General features: G+C 36.8%; 1 protein-coding gene across 2 annotated transcripts in view; it reads left to right on the top strand.

Annotated features, from left to right (window-relative positions):
- The window catches only part of PTPN1 (protein tyrosine phosphatase, non-receptor type 1), a 48,099-nt gene that overhangs the window by 18,636 nt on the left and 7,491 nt on the right, over positions 1-21,972 (top strand). Inside the window, exons 1-8 of one of the 2 annotated variants that reach the window (XM_026057448.1) lie at positions 9,240-10,140; positions 10,729-10,819; positions 12,609-12,709; positions 14,746-14,844; positions 17,734-17,871; positions 19,703-19,912; positions 20,569-20,730; positions 21,410-21,645. In XM_026057448.1, the coding sequence (XP_025913233.1) occupies positions 10,129-10,140; positions 10,729-10,819; positions 12,609-12,709; positions 14,746-14,844; positions 17,734-17,871; positions 19,703-19,912; positions 20,569-20,730; positions 21,410-21,645 (1,049 nt within the window). In that variant the 5' untranslated portion in view covers positions 9,240-10,128. Of the gene's footprint in view, positions 1-9,239; positions 10,141-10,728; positions 10,820-12,608; positions 12,710-14,745; positions 14,845-17,733; positions 17,872-19,702; positions 19,913-20,568; positions 20,731-21,409; positions 21,646-21,972 lie in introns of those variants that run through there. The other variant, XM_026057362.1, reaches the window with a different exon arrangement.

A 21,972-nucleotide genomic window follows, 5' to 3' on the forward strand; every position in this document is an offset into this window, starting at 1 on the left:
CTCTCACCCTTTTCTCCTTGTCCATTCTGTAACTTTAAAATGATTTTTTTAGTTATTGAGTATATATTGAGTATATATCACAGCAGATAGGGAATACTGGACTTGGCTAGTCTTTTGTTAATGGGATGCGTATTCTGGGATATCAGTAAGCTAGATGTGTTTAACTCACATCACCTATGAAAGGAATAAAAATGATGCTGTGGTAGTTCTGAAATTCTGTAAGTTTAAGCTGCTTGAAAAAAAAAAAGAARGTGTGAATTTCTCTTAAAAAAATCTCTTCTAGCACTTGGAATTGTATTTAGTTTCTTTAAAATATTAGTCTTCAGCAAAATGACCGCAGTGTTTGTCTATTAAGCAGTTAAACTGCTGTGCTGTTTGTTTGGCTTTTAGTCAACATACTTTCCAGGAAAAGGTGAAAGGACACAAATACCACAAGACAAGTTTCATTTGTAGTTCAGCGAATGTGAATTGTATCTTCTAATGTAAAATGAAGTCTCTTTTAAAACTTAATGAAGCCTTAGTAGAAAGATTCAAACTGCAAGCTCCTCAAATATATAGGACTGCTTTCTTTCAAACTTGGTGTGTGTGGTAAAACTCATCAAGACCCCAGAGCTTGTTCTGTGTGTGGATGCTCTGGGTCCTTTGGTAATTGTAGTAGTTTGCTTTTATTCATTAGATGGGCATGTTAATAGTCTCCCCAACTGATGCAGAGAGCTTGAAACAGTGACAATAGCTCAAATATTAGTTTAAATAACTGGCTGGAGCCTAACTTTAGGAGGAAGTTTATATTGTTCTATGTTGGCACAATACCTGGTATGATAGGAGCCTCTCAAATTCCTTGTTAACAGTGGAAATAGAAATGCCAGATATTGCTAGAATTTACTTTTTTTTGTTGGGCAGTGTAATGGCATTCCTATGTAAATAGAGGAGTAAGATGTGTTCAGAACCAAAGATCATGGAACAGACCTATACATTGGGATCAAAAAATGGGAGATAAGAATAAAGAATCCACAAAAGCCCGATCAGCTTTTAGCTGACAAGACACCAAGTGCGTTGCCTGATGAGGGTGCGCAGGTGGTGGTGATGGAAGTGAGTCTGACTGCAGTCTGCTGATTGGATCCAAAATCTGACACTGTTGTCATTCTGAAACAAAAATTCAGTTACAGGTCTCCCATGTATCATTTCTTAAATATGTGAGTAAGAGAAAGCCAGCAACTGTAGTTTTGTTAGGAAAGACATGATTTAGAAACTCCCAGAGAAAAGAAAAAGGAAAAGACCCACAGGTGGCCCTTTGTTGTATTTATCAAAATCAAGGAGATAGTTTGTCTGAGTAGACACCAGGAAGAGGGGGAAAAGACAGCTTCAAACTGCCTTCAGATTGTCCTGCAGACAGGATTTAGTAATGATTTTAATTGCTTACTACTGTTGTCATACAGTTGACAGGAAAAGGGAGTATAATTGTTAGCATGTTCCCTAATCAAAGAAGAGATCGGAAGTTTTTCTCCCTGCAGTAGAGCACACGCTCTGATGCCTTGTACCTGTACAGATCAAATCACATGTGCRGTCTGTGTAAAGGGAGAGGTTGCTGACTTACGAGACAGAACTACGTGCCTGTGTTCATTTACAGGAACCTTCTTCTTCTGCAAAATTTTAAATGTACAGGTTTCACTRTACTGAAATCAATTTACAGGAAGTCAGGCTGGAGTGATTCACTTTCTGCATATTGATTTCTGCCGAGAGTGAAACTTCTGATTTTAATACAGCATGAGTGATTTTTAGACATCACTTCAAATGACTGAAAATAAAACCTTTTTATTTCTTTTTTTCTTATTATTAAAGTGAGGTGAGATTTAAATCTGAATAAGAATTATCCAGGGTAATTTCTGTAATGCTTATGAGATTTACAGGTAGTTTGTGTTTGTATAGGACAAGAATTCTCACTGCTCTTCCCCCTTTACTTCAGTACCTTTTCTGTGTCTTCTGAAAATAAATTAGCCACTACCTGGTAGAATTGCCTGCATTCAAGGCTTCAAAAGTAGGCTATCCATATGTTTGCATGATCATGGCAGAGGAAGAGAAGAATTATCTGAAGATAGATCCTGAAACAGAGTAAAAAAACCTTAAAGTGTAGTTCAGTTTATTCCTTCTGTCTGTTTAATTCTGTTCTGTTAACGTTTAGGGGTGAACAAAGCTTTTTTCCCCATCACTATTCTTGCAGTTTATAATGGAAAATGAATTTTCAGATTTTTTTTTCCTTAGGTTTAATTCTACAGTTTTTAAAACAGCATATAATGCTTTCAGACACTTAGGGAGTAAAATTATTACTATGTAATAATTTTATATAGAGAATGAAATACTCCTTCACTTGAGTACCATAAAACTTGTTCTTATTGACAAAATACAGTCTAACTAATACATTTAGAATTGTGTGACTCCTCCAAATATACCAAGTCAAAATCTTTTTTGAGTACCTTTATTATTGAACAGATGCAACTCAACTGGTGGTGTTTTTCAGACACATGTTAGTATACTTATCATGATTCACATACTGCTCTCCTTAAATTCTTGATGTTTTTTCTGTAACTATTTTCAAGTTATTTCTCTCTCTCTCTTCCAAACAGTGTAAACTTCTTTTTAATGAAATCCAGATTCCAAGTGATGATACAACGATGATGATTTTTGTAGATATTTCTAGTTACCCAGTCATCTTAACTTAATCGGAACTAGGTTAGTTCTTCTCAAATGTAAAGTGTGTGTGTCTGCACACGCGCGCGTTCCATGTATATCTTTATCCATCAGATTACTTATAAAAGTCAGAGCAAAATCTGGATTGTAGTTTGCTGATTTTAGTGAGTGATGAAGTGGGTTTTTATAGCTTGATCAAATGCCTGTTACATAAAGGAGTATTTTATCCAAAACCCATTTGGTAGAAGGATAAAACTGTTACAGATTAAGTCATCTCAACATGGTGTTGCCTCCTACTAGCTTTTAGTAAATAGAACTCTGGTTACTGAGAAATGTGGTGTCAATTGACTGCTGTTACATAGAGATTATGAAATTTTTAATCTCTGTTTTATTACAGATTTGCATAAAATAAGTTATTTCCATAAGCCAGATACTAAATTTGAAAAAAGTTGGAAATTCTTACATAGATGCCAGCTGTTAGTGGTGGAGTTGACTGTGCAAACAGGACTAGTTAGCTTTCAGCTGAAGCCTTCTGTCCTTGCCCTAGCACAATCCTTGAAATGTTTAAACAGAAGACTATCATATCGCTAACCTTTTAAGACTATTTTTTTTCTGTGCAGAACATTGAGCTTTATAAATGAGTCAGACTTTCTGGATTTATACACTGAACTTCTAATACTGAACTGTAATGTACATTTTGTAATTGGTTTATTAACCTGGGTGTCTGTTTTCTGAGACCTGTGTAAATAAATTTAAACGCTTCAAAATCTATCAAACGTTTGAAATTATCTGTTTCATTTTGGGGAAGTTGGGAGGAAATATGTAGCTGCTTCTTAATTTAAAAAAATTAAAAAAATCTTAACCAGTAAAACTTTAAAATATTAGTGACTAATGACCAGAAAGTGAGCAGTGTACCTATACTGATGACCAAAGAGTGAACAACCAGTAATGTTGGTATAGATGGCCTGAAATTCACTGTATCACTTTGTAATCTTGCTGAGAAAGAGGCCCTTAAAATCAAGAGAACCTTACTTTTTTTTTTTTCCCCTATGAGCTCTTTTATCCTAAGATGAAATGGTGATTATGCATTACGCAAGAATTTGGAGACATATTAAAGTCTTGCTTTCTTAATACTGATTAAGGTTATTTACACTGTATGTAATGTCTCTGAAAGATAGTATGGGATTGGGAGTGAGTGTAAATAAAAAGTCATTTCACAGGCCCTGTTTCATGAAGTCAGAGATCCCCTTGAGAAACATCTACAGCGGTTCCAGGGGCATCTCTTGTCCTTTGGTTTCCAGTTTACAACTTGTCCCTTGCAGCTGGTTTAAATTCGAGAAAATACATCTCGGTTATGCAGCACAGTGTTCTGGCTTTACTGTGAAAAGGTGTGGGATGAAACTTTTCTCGCCCTTCATTCTAGTATCTTCAGTTTTTAGGTCTTCTCTCTTCCTCCCCACCCTCCCTGCAGTCTTCAAAGCTTACGCACATAGCCTTTACCTTGTTCTTTTGTGGTAGTTGTCCTATAAAAGTTATAATGCTGTTAGGTGGCTTGCAAGATGTCAGAATGAAAATACTAAGTAATTCGGAAAGGAGGACTGTTTAGAATCACTGTTGTCACTTTACAAAGCCTGGAAAACCATACAGATCAGGAAAGACGCTTTTTTAAACTCATACAAACCCATACTGCAAACAAATTAAAGTCTGGATTTGCACGGACTTAATTCCTTCAGGAGCTATGTAGATATCTGGGCTTTTCAATGCATCAGTCTATTCAAGATGAGGTTAATTCTTTATCTGGAAACCCCTAATGTTTGGGAAAATCAAGATCTGGATCTTATCTCCATGATTATTTTTCTTATAGGAGATGAGTAACTTGCTTAGAACCTCTTTAATAAGAACACTTAATAAGACTGTGGTTTATTTCCTGGCACTGACTTTGTTTGATGATAAAGATAGCAAAGCTTTTCCTTTGCGAAACAGCTGTCAGGAAAACCATTTTGTCTTCTCAAAAGTCTCTATCCTTCCAATAAATCTCAGATTTACTTCTGGAGCAGATTGAATTGCTGGGGGAAAAAATTGAGATGGACATGAAAATGAGGGGAGAACCTGGGTTATTTTCTTATACTGACCCTCCATTCAGTTGTTTCCTGTTTTGGCAGTGAGTACGTTGCTACAAAACACCAGAAGCCAAGTGTTCCTGCCAGCTACTCTGAACTTCTTCTGTTATGGGTCATAAATTTCAAGGACAAACTGTATTTTGAACTTACTGAAATTTGAGAAGGCCCATGTAATTCTTTAACCTAATATTAGAGTTTAGTAAAATGCTCAGCAAAATCAATCTCTGATTGCCTCTGCTCTCCCTCAACCCTCAAAAAAAAAAAAATTGGAGTTAAAAATCAGTCTTTACTCATTGCAGATAATAACACTGAACCAATATGAGAATCCAAACAACTGAATTCTGCGGAATTGCAATGACTTATACTACCGAAATGTTTTCCTTTTGACAACAGGCAAAATATATATAACACTATTGAAATTGCTGAATGACACAAGTGTGTGGCCTTCTCCCTTATTCAAGTGCATACCTATGCTGTAAAAACAGTTTGGCTGCGAGTGTTTCATTGAACATTTACAGTGTTCAGTTATATACCATGGTGAAGTGGGTACAATAAGGTACTGCAGGATTAATTTTCATAATTCTGAAATTTCTGCAGTTAGTTGTGTTAAAACAGTTAGATGAGAAATAGTCTATAATACTTGCTAGCTGTAAAGAACAAGATGGGCCCAGAAGAAATTAGTGCCCTTTCCCAAGTGCTGATATGATTTAATAACACGATCACGCCTCGTTTGCATTCTCCTGGGGGGTTATTTCCGTGCCCATAACCAGCTGACTGTAGTGATAGAAGCACTGCTTACGCTGCTTTGCTACAACCTGTTCCAGATTGCCCACATAGTGCTGAATTAGCAAGGGGCTTTCTAGGAAAACCGTGTTGCAAGTGTGTGTGGTTTTTTGTTTTTTGTTTTTTAACTAACATAACAGTTTTGTTGAACTTTAAACAAGCCTGTCCCTTTCTCTCTCTCCATGCAGCTTGACCTCTGGAAGAGGCTCAGCATACCAGCCCACTGGCTTTTTAGAGACATCTTAATAAGCAAATCAATATTATCATTTTTCCTTGAAAACAAARCCAAGAGACTAGATAAAATGTTCAAAAAAGGGGATTAAAATTGACACATTTCATTTATCTGGTAGAAATTCTGAAGCTTGTTGTTATGGTTATTGTTACATGATGTACTTGTCCATTCATTTATCTGGTCTTTGGATACACATTGAGCTTCTTGTTACCTACCAGTTGCATCCTCATTTCTCATGCCTATCCAAATGTCCTGATATCAAGTTTCTCATGGTATAAGAAGGCCAGTCTTGTTTGTCAAAGTGAGTTGAATGAAAAGTTGATTTTGGTGTGCTTTATATGTTAGCAAGGTTCTTTTTTAGAGACGGAGTCAGTTCACTGTTTCTCAGTGACTAAATTTGCTACCTTGCAAACAGAATCTGAAGACATTTTCCTCTTTGTGTCAAGTAGCTGGTTGTTTTGGACCCTTTAGTACTATCTGTTTTTCTTGTGATCCTCTGTACACGTCTTTGCTACTTCATATAATTGTACTAACTTTTTTCCATTCTGATATCAGCTGTAAAGACATCTCAGAAAAAGCAGCTTTCATTTAATTTCGCTGTTTGACTTCACTACGTCAAGTGTAAAAAGTAGAAGACTTAAAAAAAAAAAAAAAAACCTACAGTAGCGTCATCTCTTTTTTTCAATGTTACCTTTAAGAGTAAACCTTCTTTTTTTTCTTCTTGTACAACAAAGCCCTTAAGCTAAAACTGCTATATTTTTTTTTTAATTTAAGTGTTTGTATGCTTCCTGTGAGTTGCTTTCCTTAGTATGACTGCCTCAGTAGATAGATTACTGTGCACTTCTGTAGGTCTTGATAAGATCTTGGCAATTGTTGTTTCCCATAGGAACAGAACTGTTAAAATGACAATATATCTTTATCTCTTGGTCTGAGCTACTCCAGAATTTATGGTGTAGTAAAATAAAAAGTGTGATCAAATTTGAGGCCTGCTCAAAAGTTCACAGGAAGCCTTTATACTGAATATTTAGTTTCTCTTCTGGAAATATTGATGTGCAAATCTAAGCAACATTGCAATATGCTTCAGTGACTGATGTTATGAAAGACTCTTCATGTGAGCTTACCTAATATTTATAGGTTTTTTGAGTTTATTTTCTTTCTAAACCTCCTGCTGGTATCTGTGAGCAAGATAGTGAGGGTGTAGTCAGTGTGCTGTTGTACTGGTGTTTACATATGGCAAAACTGGGTAGTGCTGAGTGCCAGTGGCTAGGACAAGTAGGGGAAAAGATTACAGCAAGTACTGATTGGGTGAAGGAGGAGTTAACAGACCTAGAGCTCTAGAGTAGCTAGGGGTTAAGAGACTGAACTGGGGGGAATTTTTTGAAGGCTCRGAAGAATGAAATCAAAGGGCTGTGGGCTCTGCAGTGAATTACTAAGGTTAGGTTTGTGGCTGCAAAAAGGGTCAGGAAATCTGGTGCAGAAGGCTTTGGGACAAGGGACTGAGCCACCATGAACACCTCTTCCTGCTGAACATCTCCAGGACTCTGGAGAGCAAGGATGTGTTCAGAGGACTGATGTCTTTTACCTGAATAGCACAGCCATCTACCCCTTGCATTCTGTGTCCTATCTTTGCACAGGAAATGTGATACTGCCAAGCCAAATTGAATCCATTCATGTGATGGAGAGCAACCACCTTCACTTGTAAAGCACTGAAGAACTTATTCCAGTCACTGATACAACTTAACAGCAACAAGAACATTMCATGTGAAAAACAGCTCTTCAGCAGACTTCCTCTTTCCACCCCTGAAGTTATTGGGGATATTTGCACCGTTTACAGGACTTAAAACTAGGAGATGAGTGGCATGGAATGACTCATGCTCAAAACCGGAAGCATTTAACTTTGGAAAASTGACTTCAATTCTAGCCCTTCCTCTTTGAAGTTTTGTATTACATGACCTTTTAGATGAAATGCCGTGCTTCCTTTTTAAATAACGGTATCTTTGCAGTGTGACTACGAGTGTGATTCAAGAAGGTGTTAAATAACCTTATCAATCCCTGTATTCATCCACTAACTTCGGTTCTTGTAACATCACTGGCTTCAGGTCACTCATAGCATAACACTTCTGTGCTTTGGATGAGTCTGCTTTCTCCAGCAGGGAGATCTTGTAGTAGTAGTAGTATGTATTTTGAAACTGCCCTACCACCCGCATCAGTAGTTTTCTAATTTGATACACTGACTCTTGCACTAACCRATAATAGCAGCTTCTGAGGAACATGCAAGAAAGCCTGTAACAAGAAGACCATTTTACATAACTTGTCACTGGAGTGTTTCTCTCCAATAATTTTCTGTTGAAGACTATCTGATTTCCGCTGAAGTCAGCTTCATATCCTGGAAGTGATCTTAGATATCTCATTAGTGTTAGGTGCTCAAGCAACTACTGTAGACAACAAACACTTTTATCCCATATTGCTGACATGAGGGTGCCCYATCTTTTAGGCACGAATCTGGCCACTGAAGAGCAGACATGAATGACCTTCAGGATTTTCTGTTTTATTGGTATTCATTACATTTAGAAAGGACGTGCCATATGCTAATTGGATCTTCATACAATGCTGCAGCTTGCTTGGTGCCAGATCTAGGTCCCTACTAGAACGAGATCTTTTTTTTTTTTTTTTCATTCTGTCTTTGTTGAAACTTGCTTCAGAAATATATTATGCTATTAAAATTGTCTGTGCTCCTGAGGTACATGGGTAGCCTTCTTTTCTATTTCTCTATGCCTATGGGAGTTATGCATCTTCTTCAACTCATTTATTCTTTCTGTACCTTTAGGCATCTTAGCATCTTTTAAAAAAAAATCTAGTATTTGGGTAGTGAGGTAATAGCCAACTCTTTAGTCCCCAAACAATAGCCTAACAATAACCTTAACTAGTTTAACCCAAAATTTACAGCAAAAAAATTGCCTAAGGATTTATGTTTTGGTTTGCCTTTTGCTATTTTCTTTTCAAATTGACCCTGAGCAGTTTCTTTACACTAAAAAAAAAAAAAAAAAAAAAAAAAAGTAGGCTCTGTGGGAAATGTGGTTAGAGATCTAGAAAACCATTTTTCCTGGTTCCTTGTTTTTGTCTCTTGTTAATCCTGTACAGTGAGTACAGAAGAGAGGAGGAAAAAAAAACCAAAAAACACTGCAAAATGCAGAATCACCAACTTAGTGTCAGGGATGAATTTAGGTAAACGGCCATTTTAGTTGCTTCGTGTTTGAGATATTAGACTGTGGCAGTTGAGATCATGTTCTCCAGACTGCATTCTTCATAAGCAGAAATACTAGCAGACATGTGTTAAGTTATAAAAAGATAGCAGCTGATGTCAGGGCTTATTTCAGTGAGGAGCCGTTTCAGAATACTGTACTAATTTTGAGCAGGTAGATGTAAAATAGAACTCTTAGCTTGACATGTAATATTCAGTGTAAACTGATACATATCCAAATAAAGGGATAGAGAAAGGTGAACCTGAGCGGATAGCCCAAAGCACTGTAAATGATTCTTTATCCAAAACTGACAGAAACAGAAAAACATTCCAATCTGGCCTGTATTTTAAGATTATGAGGTGGTATAAAATCCTCTTCCTCTGATGTTGGAAAGCTACCACAATTTAAACCAGAGCCTGAGCTAGTTTGAAGCACTTAAGGGAGGAGTGCCCAGGCTTTCTGTGCAAGTGGTCTGCGTACCACAAACAGCCCTGCAAATGGACTGTGTTCGTGTGTGAAGAAGCCTGTTCACTCCTCACATCGGTTATAGATGTGTGGATCAACATCCATGTTCTAATGTATCTGTATCTGGACAGATAACATTTAATGTAATACTCAACTTCATTCAGTTAACTATATTTAACAAAGTAGATTTCATCCTATGAAAAGGGGTGAATTTAGCTGAATGATTAGTTTTTAATGATTATTTTTGAATGGCCTCTGGGCTAGGTGCAAATGTTCATTTCAGGTATTTGCACAAACTATTTGTCTAGGACTTCTTAAACTTATTTATCCTATCTAAATACCTGTTTTATAGTAAATCCATTCCTTCAGTTTTCATTCATTTTGGTTAAACCTGACAGCTTCATCTTGAAGTTCCTAGTACTATAATTTTTAAGAATTGTATACTTATGCAGTATTTATTTACAGTGTGAAGTTCTAGTTCTACAAATTGAGACTAAAGTCCAAGGACATTAGAATTCTTTTTTATTGTATCTTCTGAAATTGTATCAGATGTCTGAGGTATAACATGGATCTGAAAAAGTCTGAAGGAAACCCTTAATATATGCTCGAGACGGTACGTATGGTTTAGTTGTGTGTGCACGTTGGTTACAAATACTTTTTTGCCATTTGCAGGTTTGTGACACCTTACTGCTAAGTCAAGATAAAGATCTAAATGATCGTAGGTGTGACTGTAGCATGCAGTTGTTGACACATCACTTTGTGTGTATTTGATGCCAAGGGGTAGACGGGTTTTTCTATCATAGTGAACTCTTTCTAATTTGTTGCTGAGTCAGAAAAATAATTGATAGTTTCACTGACAGTGGAAACAACTGCATAAAGCAGTTTATATGAAAGTGCTTTGGGGCAGAGACTCTGCTTCATGAGGTCTATAGAGTCATAATGTCTGGTTCTACTATGTCAGGTACTACTACTTAAAGTTTTACGATTTTATTATGCAAGATAATATTTTAACGTGCAAATAATGTTAGTGCTGTGTTCTGATAAATTTAAATCCAGTTCTTAATCTGAAGCCTGAAGACCTTACTGTCCAAAACTCCAGTGTATGAAAATGTCATGTTAATTGGATATTTGTCTTAAAATAGCTAATGGTATGATGATGTTGGAAAGATTCACATCTAAGACTTTAATTTATTTTTTTAAGGACATCAGGCATGAAGCCAGTGACTTTCCATGTAAAGTGGCCAAACATCCCAGAAACAAAAACAGAAATAGGTACAGAGATGTCAGCCCCTGTAAGTACACTTTCTTTTCCATTGTTCGTAACAGACTGTTGACCTCTAATGACTTCTTTTTACAGCTAAAGGCTCTTTGTAAGAACAAGATTTCTATTAGACATCCTTAATAGATATCCCTCATATATAGATATGCATCCAATACAAATTTTTTGTTAATACAGTTATGCTATAGGTGTCACAGAATGCCATTATATCCATAGGATTACACTGTAGTAGCATACAGTAGATTCTGTATTTGTGGACAGAAATCTGAAGAGAAGAACTTGCTTTACTGTTCAATCCTTATGATAGGTTGAAATAGCATTAGTAAGAATGCAGGTATCCTTTTCATGAGCGTCCTTCCAGTAAATAATGCATAATTGCCCTTTTTTGAAATGGGGAAGACCCTTRCATAAAACATGACTGGAAATAAATCCTAAGCTATTAAGGACAGAGAAAATAGGAAGTTGCAAAGGTGGTAATGTTAGTTTGAGGCCTCTGTTTCTGAAATGATTACCATTAAACATTCTGGAGACTTCTCAATTTGTGTGAATTATGACATGTGAATTTGCTGGCGAGAAGTGCCTCTCTGAGCACATGTCCTCACCACAAGGCACCCTGCAGTGACTGCACAGTTCAGGGTTGCAGCCTGTCTTTCCTCCCATGATCCCGCGTACCAAGTGAAGGTGATGATGATCAGGACTGCCCTGTGTGTGGCATGCTTACTTTTGAGGTGCAAGAGAGATTGCAACGATGAAAACACATGGGATGCAGAGAACCACAGAACTGGAGTGAAATGATCAGCAAATAACGTTTGCTATGTGAGACAGTAGGAAAGTTCGCAGCTGGTTCACGAAACTGCCTTCTCTGCTCTGAATGGCAATGCCCRTTCTGGGACTTCTTTCCCTCTTCTTTGAGGGTGCAGCAGTGCTGCCTGTTTCAAATACAGGTGCCATATAGGTTCTCTCATTGAACATATATCTATATTCTGTTTGAAGAGAGAGTATTGTCATATACCAGTGGTTAAAGGTCACTTGAGACTTTGGGACAATTCAGTAGGGAATGATACTGTTGCACGCAGTTTGCTTTATAAAGCAATTCTAGTATTTGGGGTTGTGAGTGGCAAATGGGCTTTTTTTTTTCTTTAGATGATACTGCTTCCAGTCTTGTTTGGCTTTTCTTGCAAAATGTGGAAACTCTTGTGTGTATTTTTTATCCTGAATAGAGCAAGCTGAAACTAACAAAAGAGCAATAAATTGTCTGCAGTAATTGGAGGGAGTTTTTTGTTATTTTTTCAGTACATGACTGTGTGGTTGGGTTGAGAAAAATATCTAAACATCTACAAGAAAAATAAGAAATCTTTGTTTTGTTTGTCCAATATATATTAAGGCAAACTTTTATCAATCTGGAAGAAGCTAGTTTTGAATGTTTAAGCTACAAAAGATATACAGTTGTATAATTAGATGCATTTAAAAACAGTATCTTAATAACTGTACAAATAGGTCAGTATGATCTGATTTACAAATACAGTTATGATTTGCTTATCTTCGGATGCAAATGCTTCCATTCCAATATGTACAAAGTCCGAATTATGTTCACTGTTTCGGAGTGTAGTGCTGTTCTCATAGTATTTATATTGTATTTATAGAGTTAGAAGTACCAGACGACACTTCTGCTCTACACATGATTAAGGTCTTTTCTCTCTTCAGGAGGACTCAGTCTTTTTGTTCCTAATATCTGATGAGATTGTGTGTGAATTGTGCTGTGCTGCATATACATTAACCAGTGTTTTCTAATTATGCTGCAGTTGATCACAGTCGAATTAAGCTAAACCAAGGTGACAATGACTATATCAATGCTAGTTTGATAAAAATGGAAGAGGCCCAAAGGAGCTACATCCTTACCCAGGTAATTGCTGGCGGTGGATAATAGAAATCATACGGTGATTGGAGTTGTTTTTCTTAGGATTTCTTTAGCCTATCATGTTTGTTTTCCATATTTTAAAACTAGTTAAATTTATATAACCATGCATGTGGATATATAAACATACTGTATGCATAGAACAATTTTACAGAAACAATACATATTTTTTCCCGCTCCCTGTCAGCACTGACAGCACATTCCTAGAGGATCTCAGCCCCTTTGTATATCCAGCTTTAGGCTCATCTAGGTTTTGTTTTAGAACAGAAACTAACATACTTGAAGAAATCTACTTATGATGCATTGGCTTATGACAGGCAACATTTAGATGTGGTTGAAATGAATCACATTTCTCCTACATGGAAAGCCAGCACTAGGGCTTTGGACCATTATAGCCTTATGTTCCCCTATATATTCTCTGAACAGTGAGCTTCATTCAATAGGAAGGCTTCACATTTACAGAAGAACTATATATATGAACTTCAAGAATTTCAAAATCTATTTGGAATAATATACTTTAAATATAATGGATATTAAGAACATTATGTTGAATAGGACAGAAGTTATATAAAATATACTAGAAATTTTCTTATACTTGTAATTAATTTCTAAGGACTCCAATCTACCATTCCAAATAAGCAAGTATGCTCCACCACATATTTGTAGTTAAGTGTCCTTCTGAAAGTGATGTTAGTATAGTATTTACAAGTAATTTGTTTTAACTCATAACAACCCAACCTCCAAAAGGTGCAAGTTGGGTAATGCTGATGCTTCTACCTTTAACATGAATACAGACTTCTGTGATGAGGGTATGGGGGAAAGTTGTTGCTGGTTTTCACTGAATCTGTGACTTCCACACCTATTTATGTAATAGATTTAAAAATGCTTAGATACCCTGACTTATTCTGAGAGCTAACAACTGTGCCAGAATTTTTGTTTGTCCTAAATGTTCAGTTCCCTGGAGACAGTCCTGGTCTCTAATCTTGGCAATTTTTTTTTCTTCCTCCAAGCTTTAGATAAAGGTAGACTGGGATTAATATTTTCAAGCAAAAGTCAGCAGCTCTTCCTTCCTGTTTCCAGAGAATGAAGATAAATCACTAATGAAGCAATGGACAGTGCAAAGTTCAATAAGAGAACAATTCTGTGCATGCAACTCTTATTTTCTTTATTCAGGACAAGCGAGACTGATCATAGCGTTGAAGAGAGAAACATCTATGTGGAGTAGGCAGATGTGCAGCTAACTTGTATCAGTGATCTGTTTGATACAGCATTTAATGGATTTGACTGGCTTTATTTAAATCCAGTCATTCTTTTTGAGGACCCTGGGCCACTGTTCTCTTTGAACAAGGTGTTGGATAGTGAATGAGAGAGGCACAATGTTGTTGGTTTGTGTTGCCAAAAATTCAGGGCAGTGATTCTGGAGTGGAGAAGAGTGAAGGAACATAACACAAGTACTAGCTTATAAGGGAATATACTTTGTGAGTAGATAGTTCTTGAAAAGGAATTATCATTTTGTTCAGTCCCAAAGCAAACAGTGCAATATCCATGAAGATTCTTGAAACCTGCTTAGCTCATTAAGTGATCTGGCATTTTCAGTCTTTTAAATATTTCTCCATTCAATTTAGTAATTTTCAAGTGTTATGAATAACAATGATATATTGCAGAATAGTTAAACATATGCTTTAATGCTGCTCTTAGTTAATGAGGACTCATTTCCCCATTACTCGTTTGCCCTTCCTAAGAAAGTTCTCTCAGCATTTTTCACTCCCAGTTCTCTTCTCGCAAATGACACTACTTCTCTCTTCCTGTTATGTGTGGGAAACAGATTTACCACACTTTGGTGGGTGAATTCACAGTGGGAAAATGGAACTTAAAGCTATAGTGCCACTTTTTTACAGTTTAAAATRAGGAGTTTGCTTGTTACTTACCCAAATTTATTGCCAATTGCAGTGACTTTTACCAAGGAACATTGCTCTGACATTAAGAGAAAATAATGCTTATTTCTGGGGATTCTGTCTGTGCAGGGTCCTTTGCCAAATACTTGTGGTCACTTTTGGGAGATGGTTTGGGAACAGAAAAGCCGTGGTGTTGTCATGTTGAACAGAGTGATGGAAAAGGGATCAGTAAGTACTTATCCAGTTTTAGCTGTGTGTTTGTTGCATGTGTGTGGTTAAAAAAAGCAATAATCAAAGAACAATAGTAGAAAGTAAAGTGATCATATGTATTTTATCTAATAAATTATTCCAAGGATTGAGTACTTGGTGAACCAGTCTTAATGAAGTCAGAAAACTAGTATGTTTGTGGTTGCAGGTCCTGATTTCTTCTGAATTTGGCTGAAATAAGACATGAACACAACATGACTCTCCACGCAGAGGAATATTTGGTCTTTGTTGCTAACCTAGATATTTGAATGCAGTTCTTACTTTTCAGTGTATACAGATTGTACCTCTCAGGTCATTTACACCAAGTGTTCATTCACAAGCATTATGAGGTGGTTTTAAAGTAGTTGTAGATGCACTTTAACTTGAAGTTTCCTTCATGCAATAAGAGATCTAATTATTTATTATACATACCTTTTATGTGTGTTGCTTCCCTTGGTGTCACTGTTTTTGAAAAGATGTTACAAATATGAGGTAAACTGGAGTACAATGAAAAGTACTTCTTCCAGAATCTAGCTTAAGCATTCATCTTAAGTGTTCATCTTAAGTAAAGCACAGGTGTTAGTCTAGTGGTTTACTTGCTAGGACAAGCTCAGTGGGCTTAGTTCTGTACAGGCATTTTAAGAGGCTTATGTTAGGCAAGRCAGACAAAAGATAAAGGGGAACAGTAGATAAACCATCAGGGTAATTTTAGGTAATTAGCCTTCAGATGGGTAAAAAAAAAAAAATAGGTTCCTCTGGCACAAAGAGCAGCTGCTGTCTTGAGAGGAAATGGCTCAGCCCTGCTGATGGTGGAGAGGACAGGAACTATCAGGTGTGGAGTTAATCTTTTCATCCACGGGTTCAGAAATTTGCCTGTGTGCTAATACAGCTGCTGTCCTGTGCTTTTAAAGTGGACTTGGCAGCTGTGCAAATTCGAGACAAAAGTGATTTTAGAAACTGATAGACATGTACAATTTTATGATGAATATTACAGTATAAAGGCACTTCAGAGGATGGGTAGTGGGTATGTTGGGTATCCACCAGTGATAACTGGGTGGTACATGCTTTTGCGTGATCAGGAAAGAATTTCCAATAATTAGGAAAATTCTTGTGCAGTGAGTTGTATTTTAACTAACTGCAGTCTTGATTTTGACTGTTTYGCTTTTTTTTTGTAGTGTAAGTGAAACTTAATCTTCAAAAGAGGTGCCGTAACCATATTTTTCAATAGTTTCTTCCTTTCCAACCATTCCCACTCATTCTCTCCACTGCCAGTAGTTTTGAACAAAACGAATTATCCCTTAGGGCAGGCAGCAAACACTTCTCGGCAAACAGCAACGGGGACCTACAGTGAAGCTCAGCAAAATATTGTTTGCAGACACATTTGGTGGAGAAATTAGACACACAGCCAATTGCTGTCTCTTAAACATTAATACAAAAAAATGCAGAGGATTGTAACTACAGTTTATACCCTAACGAACTAGAGGATACAATTTGAGTCAGAACTAGAGCAAGTCTGGGCTCTGATATGTCTAAACTTGACAAAACTGAATGAAATTACTTTGTCTACCTATGACTAAAATACTGAAGGGTTTTCTTATTTTTTAAAATGCCATAAGAAACGATTCTGGAGGTGACAATACTGTTCTTTTTCATCCCTGCTCCCATTACATGCAGAACAGCACTCTCTCATAGGTAACAAAACTACATAATAATCACTTTTCTTGTTTCCATGTTTTTTCACTTCAAGACCTATTATTTGCAATTTAATGCAAGAAGCATTACCCGTGTCCAGCAATCCATTCCTGTTGCAGGTTTAGGTTTGGACAAGTGCTGGTCATAATTCCATTTCAGAGGAGCAGTGTTTAAATGCAGGAGTAGCAGGCCAGCTGTCACAGCCCTAATGTCCTTAGGGTGAATGGTCAGAAACTTTGTTGCAGACTTTCCTATTTGTGTTGCTGATGAGTTTCTTTAGTTTTGTTTTTTCCCCACACTGGGCAAAATGTGTTACTTTCCTATTTGGTTGACTCATTTAAGATTCCAGCATATTACAGCCTTACTGCAAAACTAAGTGCTCTGAAAAACTTTACTGAGAATATTGAAATTCAGTCAGAAGTAGGTAACAGGAATGTTTGCTGATAACAGGGGTGGGGTTTTTTGGCACTTTACTTTTAAACTGTGCCATGTGCAAAGTGATCTTGCTGCTTTTTTTACTTTGGGTGAGTGAATGGAGTAACCCAAAATCTCATCTGATGTTACATTTGCAAATTAGTAACATTGTAATTCTCTGTAGCTTATTAATGGGATTCATAATGCCTTTTCATACTGTTTGGTACATTCTGCTCTTTTTCTTATTAACATTTATCCCTTCTTTTGAAATGTTTAACTATTTAACATGAGGATAATATATATAAATGCAGAGTAGACTAGGATTCAGATTTTGGCGGAGTGTTCTGACAGCTTTAATAATAATAATACCAACAAAATATAATAACTTCTAAATATAAGTCTGACACAGGCCAAAATAAATAACGATTTTGGTGATTTTGATTAGATTCTACAGCAGTGCAGCTCAGCTCCACACTCTTTCAGCTCACATGTGGAATAAAAACACCTCTACCTACACAAACCTATCCTCGATCCATAGGTATCAGTCACGGTCAAAATAATTTGATATATACAAAAGATTCACTGAGGACATGGTTCAGCAGTGTATAGGAAGACTGGTATCCCTTGCACTAGAATTGTTCCTTCTTGTAATAAAGGCAGATCATGAAATTGTCTCATAAGAAAATGTTGTATTTAAGGACACTTATTTCTTGCCTTTTACACAAACATAAATGATATGTATAAATGGCTCCTTTTTATTTTTAGATAAAGTGTGCACAGTACTGGCCACAGAAGGAAGAGAAAGAAATGTTTTTTGAAGATACAAACTTGAAACTAACCTTGATATCTGAAGATGTAAAATCATATTACACAGTACGACAGCTAGAATTGGAAAACCTTACAGTAAGTACAGAAACTACTAGCAATCAGATCCTTTAACTTCTTTGAGGTGAGACTTACCTCCTGATCAACAAAGGCTTTAAAGGGACACCCGCCAATTCCAGCAGATTTTATTGTAGAATTAGTAATCCTACATGAGATTATTCTACAGCCTCCAATTTGTGTTGTGGAAATGAAACTCTACGTATTTTCGAAATACGTTTGGGGAAGCTAGAGTCTTTGTATTCCCATCTTCGTCTGTAGACTCAGTGAGGTTAGCTCATCACAACGTGGGATTTCAGAGGACCCTTTATAACATCACTTTGCAATGTTTTAGTGCTTCTATGCTTCTTAAGTCTGAAATAGTTGCTCTTCCAGTCACTTACACTACCTGTTTGCTTGTGTCTTGTTCTAAGGTTTGTTTTTTTAGGCTGTGGCTTAAGTCTTCAAGTTTTGCRCTGATGACTCTCAGAAAGCAGGAATCATTTCAACCCTGGTCTTGCAATGAGCTGTATGGAGCTCAGCATGAGGATCAGGCCACTAGATTTAAGAGAGTAACTCTTTTTTTTCTTTTGGGCAATATCAAAATAAAACTATGCATGCTGCTTCTCACCTTTCCCCTCCGCTTCAACATTGTCCTGTGTTAGAGCATTGCTCTAATAGAGGAGAAAAACAAAAATAGAGTCATTCAGAGCAGTGAGAGCTGATCTAAAGCTCCTGCGGGAGACCGGCTAAGGAAGAACACTGAGTGCAGGCAGCTGAAGATAATATCTGAGGTTCCCTATGGGGTTGAGCTAGATGTGTATATTGTGACATGCTAATCTGAATTCTGCATGACTGCTCTGTCCTGGTACTGCTCACTACTACACTACTAAGATACAGTTATTCCTCAGTTCATCTCTTAGCTTCTTACACACTTCATCTTGCCAGGAAATGTGAAACTGTTGGAAGGTATGAATTTGACCAGCCAAATTGTACCTGAATGAGTAAGAATTTGGTGGTTGTAGTTTGTGGTGTGACTTAAATATGATGTCTACCACAGACATGCTTTTTAAAGTTGTAGCTCAGGATTCAAGGAGAATGTAAGCACCAGTAGCTTAGTAATCTTGGAAGAAAGTTTTCAAATAGGGAACAAAATTGTAAAGGAACATCTGTGATAGTATAGGGTTTTTGCTTGCAGAAACTGTAAAGAGCTTCTATAACTTGAGGTACTTAATTTTGAGAAATCTTCAAATGATATCCTGCCATTGGAAATTGGCAGGCACAGGATAGTGCCAGCTATCCTGTGTTGATAAGAGCATTTGAACTGTACGGAAAAAATTAAACCATGTTATGCATAAATAAATTTTCATATCTCATTTCCTTTGCTCAAAATACTGAGACCTTCGCAGCAAGACATAATTATTTGTAAGTTAGATAGTTTCTTAGCTATGCAGCTATAAAAGCTCCCTCAGACTAGTGGAACTTTGTCTTTTGAATTCAAAAGTCAGCTGTTCTGAAGTAGCTGTTCTATTAACAGCTAAAGTTCTTGTAATGTAGTTTGCAAGAGGAAGTAATTTAGCACAAATGTCATAAAAAGCTGTGCACACACACTCCTCCTCCATTCCTTATAAATCACAGAGTTATTTTTAAAGGAAGTAGCTACAATTTTTCCAAAGGAATAAATATGAAATTGACCTAAAGCTAAAAATGTCCAACCATGATATATATATTAAAAAAGAGATTATTTGCTAGGAAAATGAACATGCAAGGAATGGTGTTCGCTCATTAGAACAGTGTTGTAGGGAACTGTGCTTTGAAAGTCTTTGACTCTTATTTCCAGGCTAAAAGACTTTATAAATACCTTCTCTTACAGACACAGGAAACTAGAGAGATTCTGCACTTTCATTATACTACGTGGCCTGACTTTGGCGTCCCAGAGTCACCTGCTTCATTCCTCAATTTCCTGTTCAAAGTGAGAGAGTCTGGGTCACTTAGCCCCGAGTATGGACCTGTTGTTGTGCACTGCAGTGCAGGAATCGGGAGATCAGGAACTTTTTGTTTGGTTGATACATGTCTTCTACTGGTAAGAACTACTTATTCTACATGATGGCGAAATGCTGTTTCTGTAGAGTTATTTGAGGGATGGTTTGTTGTAGGCCTACAAAGAGCTGCGGCATTTTCTGTGAAGTATTGTTGCAAGTTATTCACCATTATTTTACTCACGTTCTAGTTTGGGAGTGTATTCCCGTTTAAAGTTAAGGCAGCTCTCTTTCTTACCAGGTCATTTTGAGCATGTGGAAGAAAAGTCTCTAGTAATAGTGTTTTGCAAAGAGAGACTTTGCCTTCATAGTTACGAAAAAATGAGGTTTGCTTTGGACTAAGYAATAGTGTGAACTATCCTGAAACAATGAAAAATAAATCTAATTTATTTCCTTTTACAGAGTCAACTTCCCCTGTAGGCAGGGGGATACTATCCTGAGTTCCAAGTTTTTACTCTGTTACTGTGTAAGAAAGTCATGCCYAGGTTAAAATGTCTGCCTTTATTTCAGAAAGGAAAGACAAAAGGAAATACTGACAAGATCTTGGAGATCCAGTGAACTGGTCCATCTCTGTCATCTTAGAGACCCGATGGATAGCTGATACCAGTTTTTTATTAATTTATTAATTCTGTACTACAGAATGAGTAATTGTATTGAATCTCATCAGAGCGTAAAGCATGTTTCAAATTTTTCTCTTCAGATGGACAAAAGAAAAGATCCTTCTTCAGTGGACGTTAAGCAGGTTCTTCTAGAAATGAGGAAATACAGAATGGGCCTAATACAGACAGCAGATCAACTTCGTTTCTCTTATTTAGCTGTTATTGAAGGGGCAAAATTCATTATGGGAGATGCTTCAGTGCAAGTGAGTATTATTGACTGCACAGCCTAATGTAGTAAGTTGCAACTCTGTTTTGACTCTAGCAAATATTTTCTGGTGTGGACGGGATAGAATGAAACTTTAAATTTCATGCTTGAGCATGAATAAATTCTTATATTATGGGTTCTTAAATACAAGACATGCTTTACTATGTGATTCCTTCATAAAAGTACTTGTAGCCCTGTAGTACGTTAGGTGGCCCCTATGTAAGAGATACTTTTCAACACTGTAATCAAGGTGTACACTGGCTGCGCCAGTTTTGTCTTCCATTTTGGATAACAGCAATTTTCTAATATGCCACAAGTTTAAGTATTGGGATTTAAATCCTATATGTTTGATTTATGGTAAACAGAACTCTAGCAACACAGACTCCATTTTGTGTTATTTAAAGTTTCATATAGAAGTAGATTAAAATTTCTCACATTTATAGCTAATGTCTTCTATATGTGGCAGAGTTCTTCTATATACTGCACATAGCTTAGGTTTGGATTTCTTTTTGTGCGTCTTTTTTTCCTTTTTCAATGCATATGAACAGTCACCCTAAAAATAAATTCAAAACTCAAATATAAAGTCTCTGCCACGTTAAAGTTAAAAGTTATAGTAGCTTACATAAAAGAAATTATTAAATAGAGGAAAGCTTAATAGGGTATTTCCTTCCATGAAGGAACAGTGGAAAGAGCTCTCCAATGAAGACCTGGACCCACCACCTGAACATACCCCACCACCTCCGAGACCACCAAAGCGAACCTCAGAAATGCACAATGGAAGGATGCATGAACACACAGAATTCTTCCCCAAGCATCAAGTGGTAGAGGAAGAGATTAGATGCTCAGTCAGCACTGTGGAAGAGATGGCTCCAGATGGCCGAGCTTGTTCATCTATGCCACTGATCACAGACAGGTAATTTACTTAGTTTCCCACATTAACTGTCCCAAGAAGAATGGCCAGTTGGCTTACAGCTTTGAGATGTTATAGGAAGCTTGTTCATAAATGGCATTTCATACAAAAGGTCCTGAACAGATCTTGATGAGTTAGTGTAACACAGTCCTGAAATCCAGATCTGTGTATCCTTTTCAGTAAAGGTGTTATGCTCATGTTCTTTTAACTCCTCACACAAAGTAGAGCCGTTTATGGGATCCTGCTAGAGTAAAAGAAAAAATGACAGCATAATGAGGTGGTTTAGTCTTGATTTACATACAGTATATGTTAAGTTACAGAGGAGTTCTT

The sequence above is a fragment of the Apteryx rowi genome, unplaced genomic scaffold (genome assembly GCF_003343035.1).
Source record: "Apteryx rowi isolate R43461 unplaced genomic scaffold, aptRow1 scaffold_0, whole genome shotgun sequence".
Taxonomy (NCBI): Eukaryota; Metazoa; Chordata; class Aves; order Apterygiformes; family Apterygidae; genus Apteryx; species Apteryx rowi.